This window comes from Clytia hemisphaerica, unplaced genomic scaffold, assembly GCF_902728285.1.
Source record: "Clytia hemisphaerica strain Z4C2 unplaced genomic scaffold, Clytia hemisphaerica genome assembly, whole genome shotgun sequence".
NCBI classification, from domain to species: Eukaryota; Metazoa; Cnidaria; class Hydrozoa; order Leptothecata; family Clytiidae; genus Clytia; species Clytia hemisphaerica.
The window spans coordinates 69066-79815 of NW_027103550.1; the positions used below are offsets into that span (position 1 = coordinate 69066).

A 10750-nucleotide genomic window follows, 5' to 3' on the forward strand; every position below is an offset into this window, starting at 1 on the left:
GTACCTTTTTTAACCTCGACGAGTCCCAGGTAGGGTCGCAAAAACACCAAAATAGAAAAATCAGTCCCTCGTAGGGTGCCTTTTTTGGAAAATTTGGGGAAAAAGTAGAAAATTTGAGAAAATTTTGGAATTTCAGTCCCATTCAGGGTCACTTTTTTCGCAAATTTCGAGTCCTACAGTCCGGGTTTGAAAATTTGGAAAATTAGATTTTTTTAAAAGATTCCCCTGAAAATGTTTAAAATAGAAAATTGGAGAAAGAAAAAAATACGGCTTTCACTTTATGGCCAAAAAATGATAAATTGAAAGATCAATACAGAAAAGGGTGAAAAAGAATTGCCGTTCGCTTAAAAATCGCTAGTGAAAAAGTCAAAAATGGGAGAGTTCCGAAATAAGCGTACTCTATTTTTTACAATGGTGATTGAATTTCTTTGTTTTCGAGCAAGATAATTCAGTAGGGATGGAAGAAATAGCACAATATTTTGCAGTGAGGATTTGCTTATTTTTCTGATTAATTTTAGTAGGGGAGGACAATTTTCCACTGGGGACGATATTTCTCTCCCTCCCAAACAGTTAAGCAGAAAAGAATTAGAACAAGATTTTCAGGCTTTCTTTCTTTCGTCTCAAGTCGCCTAAGGTCGATTTGAAATTTTTCATAATGAGTTAATTAATTAATTAATTAATGAGAGCAAATACTATTTACAATTATATTTACAATAGCCTAAGGTCGATTTGTAATTTTTCGTAAAGAAAAATAAATTAATGAGAGAAAATTTTTACAATTAATTCTACCGGGTGCACCATAAAAAAGTATACAGGTTTGTCGAGATATTGTGAGCTTCAGGATTTAAATTTTTTGTTCATACTTTTTTTATCGTATAGAAGATGCTCTAACTTGAATTTGGAGCTATCATACATTACGTAGGTTTGAAAAAGTAGTTTGAAAGTTATTTAAAAAAAGCCTGACTTTTTTAATGTCGAAATTTCAAAAAATCATCAAAAACAGCGGTATACAATAAAATATTCTTCCATCAAAATATAATACAAATATTTGTTGTATATATACTAAAAAACTTTCATCGGCTTGAAATGAAGAGCAAATTGAAACCATCCAATATCTAGCGCTCATGAGTCTCTTTCGAGAAAGAGCGTAAAACTTTGACATTACTTGGATAATTCAAACTTAATTGTTTCACCCGTGGAGGTGTCAAACCTGAACCATATAAAAAATTACTGAGAGCAAAGGATAGAAAAATTAATGCTTTCACCGAGGTCACTGTTGACAGGGTTTTCCACTAAATATAGTATCTAAAATTTTTTCCATGACTACTGAACAATAAATTTCACCGAGTTAGCGAAAATAAGAGTCGGATATTTGCAAGGGAAATGATCAAATCGAAATCAATAGCGACATGAGTTTTAGCACTGTACTCTTTTTCATATTGAACCAAGGTAATCCATAAGGCGGAAACGTAAGGGTGTAAGAATAGGCACGCCACCAAAACTAGTGACGGTTGACGTAATAATAGTCAAGTTAGTGAAGTGGTAAAAATACATCTAAAAACAAGCCAAAATGAAGGTAGTAATGTTTGAACGCAAACAGAACTGTCGAGACGGAATGAATAAATAACGTAATTGTAGAAACGGCGTCGAAAACGACGGGTGTAACTTCTCATGTGTGCTGTCATGCTGGGAATCTAAAAATAAAAAAATTGAAAATTTGGAGGTTAATTTGCAAAACAAAAGTTGCTGACTCGAAGATGAATAAATGGTTTTTTAAAGAAGCGGCTAATGAGAATGCTGATCTGGAAGAAAAGTTTAAAAGACAGACAGACTTTTAATGACGTCAAATAAAATCTGTGCGGTTGTGCTCTTGACAATGCAACAAAATGGCGAAAACTTCTGAAAATCTTAACACGGAAATTTCATCAAAATGTGGATCCTGCACCCCAAATGAATGCTTTATAAATGAAATAATACGGGATAACGATGTCTTGCAGTGTAGGAAGTGTCAAAGATTTGTTCATTATGCCTGTTCGGAGCTTCCAGCCTACCAAGTACAGATTTGCCTTCAGTACAAAGCAAGGAGATTCGAATGTGCGAAATGCATCACAGTCACGCCAATATTATTAGAGAAGTTCAAAACAAGTAAACAAAGAACGACCAATAACAAGGCAACAAATACTGGAGGTAAAGAGAAAGATCAAGATGAGCAATGTGTTTTCGCTAGACTGGATAGACTGGAGAAGAAGATCGACGATCTTGTAAACAAAGATGATGTCGTTAAAGGACCCAAACAACAGCAGACATACGCTAGCATCGCTAAAGATGAGCTAAAGAAAAAAGACCACGATATAGAATCAAAGCAACAACAGACATACGCTAGCATTACTAAAGATGAGCTAAAGAAACAAGAGGTAAAGATCAAGAATTTCATCAAAGAAGAGAAAGAAGAAGAACGATGGTTAAACTTAACAAAGTACAATATCATTGTTCACAACCTCGGAGAGAACAAAGATGAAGACCTAGAAGAACAACGTGTAGGTGATAAGGATTATGTTGAAGAAGTTGTACAAAACCAAATGGGATTAAAGGTAAACATCGTCAGCGCAGAAAGAAATCGGAAGGACGAAATGTTCAAAACAAAAAGATGGCGACCCTTGAAAATCGTGCTAAAGAACGAAGAAGAGAAACGTCATATTCTGGCATCAGTCCACAGATTAGAGAAAGACGAATTTAGAGTATCCGACGATTTTTCGAAGAAAGAACGCGAAACCATCAAAGAGTGGCATAGGAAGGCAAAGGAGAAAACAGAATTACAAAAGGATGGCAGCTGGATATATAAGGTTAGAGGAAGTCCTCGGACAAAACTCTACTTTAAGAAGATCTGTAACAAACCTGTTACTGAAAATGAAATATTGTAAAGACGACTGGTTAAGAGGCCCACCGTGCGCCTACAACTGTAAAATTGTAAAATGTTAAGCATGATTATTTCATAGAGGTCGATAGACCTGAGAAATATATTACTGTAAATTAAAAAACACCGAGTACAAAAAAAATTGCATTTATTCGACTATAATTGAAGAAACTTAATTCTGAAAATCGTTCAACTCTTTACAACCGAGACTTGCGTGGATTCGTTTCAGTCACATAAAAGTCTGAACTGTACATCATACTGAATTTCCCTTGGTCTTTTCAGTCCACCAAGAAAAGTTTAGTACAGGCTAACCAAGCTCTCCTCTCCAAGTTTTTTGAATGGATCCACTTTTTGCAAAAAATTCCGGTATGCAGAAAAATTTAGGAAATTTCACATCAGCCGGAAACCAAGTAAATGATTAAATATACCTACGTGGGAATAATTTGTAACCGATGACGTCATTGGAAAAGATGAAACAAACAATGGAAACAATCAATCAATCTGAAAAATAAATAATCGAATGAAAAACCTTTGAAACACATGAACAATTATCATAAATAAAATCAAAAAACGACGATTTCTTTCTCCACCAAAATATAAATTCATAACAACCTGATAAAACATTTCACAAACAAACATCTATTTGCAAATTTCAACCGTCTCAAAAATATGTCTGCTCCAATGCATGAAAAATCCCAATCAAAATATTGTAATCAATTCATCCGTTTTATTCATTCGAACTCCGAAAAGGTAAAGTTTATCAAACTGAAAATTTTAAAAGACTTTCTAAATAACTTTTCACTTCTATTTAAAAAAATTAAAAATAAAAGTTTCAACATTTGTTGCACGAATAGAAAAAAAATAATTCATTGTTTAAAAAATAATTCAATCCTAAAAAATCATGAAAAAGTGGATATTTTTCTTACCAATACGAACGAAACGATCGAAAGATTTCTTTGGTAAAACCATCACAATCACGTTGTTCATCAGGGCGTTGACCAAGATAGTTTTTCAATTCATAATCCGCTCCTTTGGCCAACAACCATCTGATGACATCATGATTGTTGTAACTTGCTGCATAATGCAACGGTGTTTCGTTATCTTCGTCTCTTCCATTGATCAACTTTCCGATTGTTTGTTGATCAAATTGTTCCAAATGACGAACTTTTCCTCTCCGACCAACCCAATGAAGGACATTCTCACCATCATTGTTCACGAGTGAAAAATCATGAGGAAATTTCATCAAGTGAACGAAAACGTCGAAATGATCTTCATCAACAGCCCACATGAGAAGTGTCTCACCATTACCATCACGCAACGAGTTGACGATGTTCAGTTTTTGGTGGAAAATTTCTTCGAATTTCGCGAATTTCTTTTCCTCCAAAATTTTCCAAACATCTGAAGAAAAATAGAAGAAATTCAAACTTTTCACGGAGTAAAAAAAATTCAACAAAAAATGAATCTCGATATCTCAGGAACCAAAAATACTTTGGAGTTGAAATTTTGTAAACAGAACGAGAAAATTATTTCGGAATTGATAGCGAAAAAATTTTGAATTTTGAATGAAAACTTTTTGCTAAGCAAGAAATCATTTTCGTGACTGCAAAAAATTTAAACTGAACTTCGCTATCTAGAGAACTGAAAATCGTTCAAAGTTAAAATTTTGCACAAAGATTGGGAAAATGATTTCCAAATTGATGAAGAAAAAAATTATAACTTTGTTAATAACTTTCGATCAGTAAAGAAAATTTTTGATAATTTCGTCACTATTTTTTCGGACTTAAAAGTTAAAAGGAAAAAAAACGAGAAAGATACTCAAAATGTTTTATTCTGAAATGTAAATTAATCCTTTGCTGATGGTAACAAAATTACGTTTGAAACTAAAAATTCTCATTTTCTAAATTTAAAATTTCAAATCTCAAAATTTTGAAAAAAAATAGCTTTTTTTGTAAATTTCGATTTCTTTCGCTTGAAAAATTGAATGGATCGTTTGATACACGTATTCTTTAGTCTGTAAAAATGAAATATCTGTTTTTGAGGTCCCTTTCTCCTGGAAAAAACTATCTGTTCTGTATCCTGGGCTCTCCTGGATTATATTATCTGTTCTGGGAAAAAATGGAACTCCTGGAAAATGTATATCTGTTCTCTAGAAATATTATGCCCCTGGAGAAATATAACAGTTATTCTCTAAGAAAGTTAAAATGCTCCTAGAAAATGAGACCTTTTAAGAAAATTATGAAGCTCCCTGGAAAAAAAATTTGGCATCTGGCTGTGTTTTTCACAATTTAGCTCCTGGATTTTTTTAACAGATTGTCCTTTGGAAAATCGTATGTGTTTTCCCTTAAAATGTGTTCCTGGACTTTAAGAACAAGATGTATTTAAGGCGACCCCTGGATTTTACCTGGGTGTTTTGAGGAATGTCTCTCCTAGATTTATCCATAAAATTTACTCTCCTGGAAGAAAAAAGAACAGATATTTCAAAAATATCTACCGGCTGCTGCTCTTGACAATTGGTTTTTATACTATAGTATTTCTTTGCCCCGAACTTTGCTTTCTTGAATTTCTATAACGTTTGCTAGAGCCACTATGACTATATCATATCGCTTGAATTTTCTCCCTTTTGTTTTTAAAAATTATATGAAAATGCCAAAAACCATTAAAAAGTCTGTGTGGGTGCATGTCACTAGTTCAACACTTTCTAGTCCGACAGTAAAATAGTCCGAATCTATAAAATATATTTACAATTTGTCCGAAAACGAAAGATTTTAGAGTGTCAAATATTGAATAAGTAAATTTAAAAGAGGTAAGTTCCAGGTTGCGAAAATACCTTAGAGAAGATACCTTCTAGAAGTCATTTGAAGACTAAAGAGAAATGTAATACACGCCTTTTTTATAAGAATGGTGTAAAATCCATTTCATCATGGATATTCTGAACTTTTTTGAGAAAATCATCTTAAGATATTCTTACAGCATTCTTAGGTTAGGATCCTAATTCAGACTAGATTTAACATTTAGTACATACGTCTCAAGCATAAAATGACATTACTTGAAGCTTGAGTAGCCAAATTCCATGATGGTGATATTCCTAGCACCATAGTATAAGAAAGCCGCGGCTGGAATGATAACATCTGAAATTCTACTGTTCTATCTCTGTCGTATTTGATGACTATTTGTTGATCAAGAAATAAGTAGTGTAGCATCTTTAATGGTAAACTTTATTGGTTTGTCGTTAATACTTACTTCGCAGTGCGTTTTAGACATTAATGATATGCCCTTGATAATACACTTGCATTATAATATAAACAAGCACAAAATGGCTTGGATGAAAGAACTAAAAAATTAATAAGGTGCCTCGAAATGCCTTCACAATATTTCAGTGAAATCTTTCTAGAAATCAATGAAATAGTACATCAAGATAATTCTGTGAAAATTTTAAGCCAGCACCTTCAAAATTTATCATTCAAACTGACAGGAAAGTTGTTATCTTAAATATAGTTCTTATAATTTTGATTTTGGCGAAAAACTATCGTTTCCACAAAATACCCCTAAAATATGTCCAAAATCAGTTAAAGTGTTACATTGGGTACAGATTCAAAGATATCTAGAAATAAAAAGTCTTTTTGTGAAGGAAAATAAGAGAAAAATTTCAAAAACTATCTACCAATAATAAACTGACAATCTTGATGTTCTTATAAAGCTCGGAGACAGAGATGGAACAGCGATTAACTGAAAAGACAATGCGGTGCATATTCCAGCCGCGGCTTTCTTATACTATTGTAGCACCATTCTTAATTATTTGGCCTTTTTCATTACGGACATTCTTACAAAGTGCTAAAAAAAAGTGTGTAAGTGCCAAAATCAAAGCAAATTTGATAAACGTCTTTTTGGGACGTTAAAAAGTGACGTCAAACCCCCGGATTTTGATTCATGACAAAAGGTAACGTTAATTCTGCGCGTCTGCGCAATGAGGACCAAAATTAGAAATTATCAAAAACAATTTGGAAAATAATCTCTAGGGGATATAAGGTTTACGAGTTGACGGGCATGTTTGAGCGAAAGTTCGAAAATCGATCCTTTGTGACATTGTATTTCCATTTCTTAGCTCAAAATTACCTTTGGGTCAATTTTCGAACTTTAGCTTCGATATACCTCGCAAACCTAGTTATCCCCCGGGCTAGTGGTATACATCTTACGTTTTTAAATTCGATCTCCTTAAGGGTACTGAAACTGATAAAAATTGAAAAAATCACTCATGCATTAGGAAATCCTTCAAAAATTGACTCTGTAAGGGCCACGGGCCACTTCGCAAAATTTAAGAGTCACATCCCTTCTTGCACAAATATGAATTAAGAAAAGAGGAATGATCGTACCAAATTCAGCCTTTAAATCAGCTCTTGTTAAGTGGAAGGGTACAATCATGGTCGAAATCAATTGAGAATTAAGCTTATTTCCTCGTTTTTCGAAATTTGGAGTTCGGGCGAGAAAGTCGACTTTGGGTCATCTCTCAAATTTAATCGAATATTTGAATTTGACTCGGGTTTATAGATCTCCAGGCTATATTATAAGCCTTATTGGACCATTTTTAAACATTTGAATCCTCAGATCCTAAGGTCTTAAGACTTAAGTCTCATGTTAAAACTCAGAGTTAAAACTCTACCCTTCAAACCTACTCTAGATCACTTACAAATCGATTGTGGTTTCAAAACTTCCCGCTGGATTTTCCATTTTTCTCAAATATTACGACCATGATTGAAGAGATTTTCGCTACCTTTATTATCTATTCATAGTTTAGTATCTATTTAACCGATCATCGCCTCATTATAGGGAGAAATCTGACTTGCTCGATAATAACGCGTTTTTTGACTACATTTGATTTGTCGAACAACTGCACTGTCAAACAAGTCATCGATGAACAAGTAAACGCTCAGTTGCTTGACAGTCTAGCTGTCAGAAACCTGACTTGTTCGACATTTACATAGAAAACATCAAACCGCTGAGTTTTTGCATAATTTGTCAGTGATTTATTTCGACGAACCAGTTGCTTGACTATTACGGTTGTCAGTATCCGCGTTCTCCTTATTGATTTCGAGAAGTAATATTTCCCATTCATTATCCGATCTTCTCAGATAATCAAATCATAATGTCAATAAAACAAAAAGTGTTTGAATGAAAAATAGGAAAGGGAATAAAGTTCCTGTCGATCAACCGTCTGATGAATAACTGAGATTTCAATTTGTTCGACAGCTTATTTGTTCAACAATGGGCTATTCCATTTTATATCCATACAGGGGGTGGATAAACATTTCCAGGGGGTAATCGGAAAATAATTTCCAGGGGTATTTTTCATTTTTCCAGGGGGTAAAAGGTTATTCTAAAGTTTTCAGGGGGTAAAAGACTGATTTTAGTTCATCCACCCTCACTTTTAAGGTCGAAAATAAATTTTTCCAAGGGCTTCTTTTTGCAAATTTTGCCATTTTCCAGGGAGTATCCACATATTTCTAAGAATCATTTTTTTTGCCTTGAAAAGGTTCGTCCACCCCCTGTATGGAAATTTAATGGAACAGCCCAATTTCATTTAAATATTGAAGAAGAATGTTGAATAATTGGGCTGTCGACCAAACGTACTGTCCAACAAGTGAAATGGAGCCCCTTGAGGCCGGTCTTAAAAAGTAGGAATTTTTTATCTTTTTCTGTTAGAGACAGCAGAGCGGGGTTCAGGCCCAAAATGACTTTGACAATCGACCCCTAACAGTACACCAAAATTTGGTAAAATTTGAGTAAATCAGCGTGAAAGAAAAAACCCCTTATTTAAAAAATCGGTCTTTAAAAAAGGTACTGTTTTTGAAAAGGTTTATTGTTTTTGTAACGTACAAGTTTGTAGCCTGAGAGTTATGAGCTAATTTTGTTATCATTGGAAAATAAAGTACTTTTTATTCTTCCAAAAAACATTCTGATTGTGCTCATTAAACTTAAGTGCTAATTAAACTTAAGAATAAGATAAGAAGGATTACTCATTGGGTCCAAATAAACGCCCTCCCACGGCCCGTTTATTTTTTTTTAATTTTCCAACATCCCTGACCTCATCAGGACCGCCCTTTTATTGATTTTTAATAATAGTTGTAGGTTTCAAAGAGAAGTCCCTTATTTTGCTCTAAATAGCCCCCTGTTTATTTGGAACCTAATAGTAAGAGAATATGAACGTTTGCCAAGAAAGTAAAAGTACAGCATTTTGTTAACCGGTAACTTTTTTGAAGCGGGCTACACGGCTTTTTGCGCAATGCAATTGGTTTTTTTCGCATGATGACGGGCCTACATTGTCCAGAGTTGCCCGTCGTTAGGAAAATTCAAAGTGACGTCAGTCAATGAAACGCGTTGACATCATTTCTCTCATTTTTTATTTCTGACGTCAGAAATTATAACAATTTTTTATCTCTTTTATTTTTGGACATTCTTTTGAGTTTTTCACACTGGTTTTTGCAAGGTTTCAGTTTCATGTTTGCCTTTTCTTTTTCCTCGTGGTCATTGCTCACTGTTTTTCAGATTTTTCATCTTAAAATATATTTGATTTCTATTATATGTATATCCAAATAAATTTGTGATAATTATCTTAAAAAAAAAAAAAAAAAAAAAAAAAATTGATCTCCTTTCGCTTATTTTTTTTCTCGCTTTTTCCCTACTTTAAGGGCAGAAACTTTCCCAGGAAGAAAATTTCCCGTTTTTCGCGCTTTTTTTTTTTTCGCGAAAGTTTCTGCCAAGTAAGAAATTAAACAAGAAATTCGCAAGAGTCAATTTCGCGAAAAATGAAATTTTCCTAAAAATCGCTTTTTCCAAGCTTTAAAAGACGAGGAGAGTCGACATTATCGATATTATCGCGCTGACTAGGATTGGGAATGGGAGAAAGAAGTGCAAATAGTTTATTTTTCATTTATTAGCATATCACTCTTTCGATTGAAGAAAAAAATGAGATTTGAAATAAATTTTTATTCACTTTCCCTAGCCACTCGCGAAAGTTATTGCTACTAAAATTGAACATTCACAAAAAAACGCGAAAGTTTCTTCCGTAAATTTTCTTCAAAAAGTAAAAATCGCGAAACTTAAATCCGCAAAATTTCGTGACTTTCTGCCTGTAAAGTATTTTTCCTGGATAAAACGCTAAGCATTGATTGAAATTGATTGGTTAACAAATACAATAATGACCGGTTTTTTCGGGCTGTACTGAAAACATTGCCCTCGGTCAAAGCAACAACCTCGCAAGCTCGGTCGTTACTTGACCTCGGGCAATATTTCTCAGTAAAGCCCTCACTAACCGGTCATTATTGTATTAAAAATATGCACAACATCTTTGACAGTGCAACAAATGGGAAACCAACGTAACCGTTCATAACAGAAAATCAAGGTTGCTCATTTCCAAAAAAATAAACTTACCATCAAAATCGTATTTTGTTCCATCGATTGTCACTATCCCATCACGTGCTGTGTCTCGAAGTTCGTATCCGAAATGTCTAGAAGACAAGGAAGGATGAAAGGGGATTCGAAAATGGCAGGAATTTTCCAAAAGTGTTTTCCTACTGTTTAAATCTTTTTTTCCTGCCTCACACACCCTTCTCACAGACCCGGTGAGATTTTTTCAGCCAGTGGGGGTAAAAAAAGCGGACCAAAACTCAATGGGGATTAATATTCCCGCCACGTGCTGCAGCCACTTTTTAGAGAACCTTGCCCTCTGTCTTAATGCAAACAAGCTACATGCTTAATGGACCTACCTGAAGATTGATGTAATAAGACAATTGAAAAATGATAACAATAGTATGAATAGTCGAACGTGTGCAACGCAAGGGC

At 34.0% G+C, this 10750-nt stretch overlaps 1 protein-coding gene across 1 annotated transcript; it reads right to left on the bottom strand.

Annotated features, from left to right (window-relative positions):
* Positions 1 to 964: 964 nt before the first annotated feature.
* On the bottom strand, positions 965 to 10540 carry LOC136800050 (acyl-CoA-binding domain-containing protein 6-like). Its single transcript, XM_067056666.1, has 4 exons — positions 10340 to 10540; positions 3841 to 4312; positions 3347 to 3415; positions 965 to 1694 (listed from the first exon to the last, which is right to left on the bottom strand). Coding segments are annotated over exons 2-3 (363 nt in total). The 5' UTR covers positions 4203 to 4312; positions 10340 to 10540; the 3' UTR covers positions 965 to 1694; positions 3347 to 3414.
* Positions 10541 to 10750: the final 210 nt, after the last annotated feature.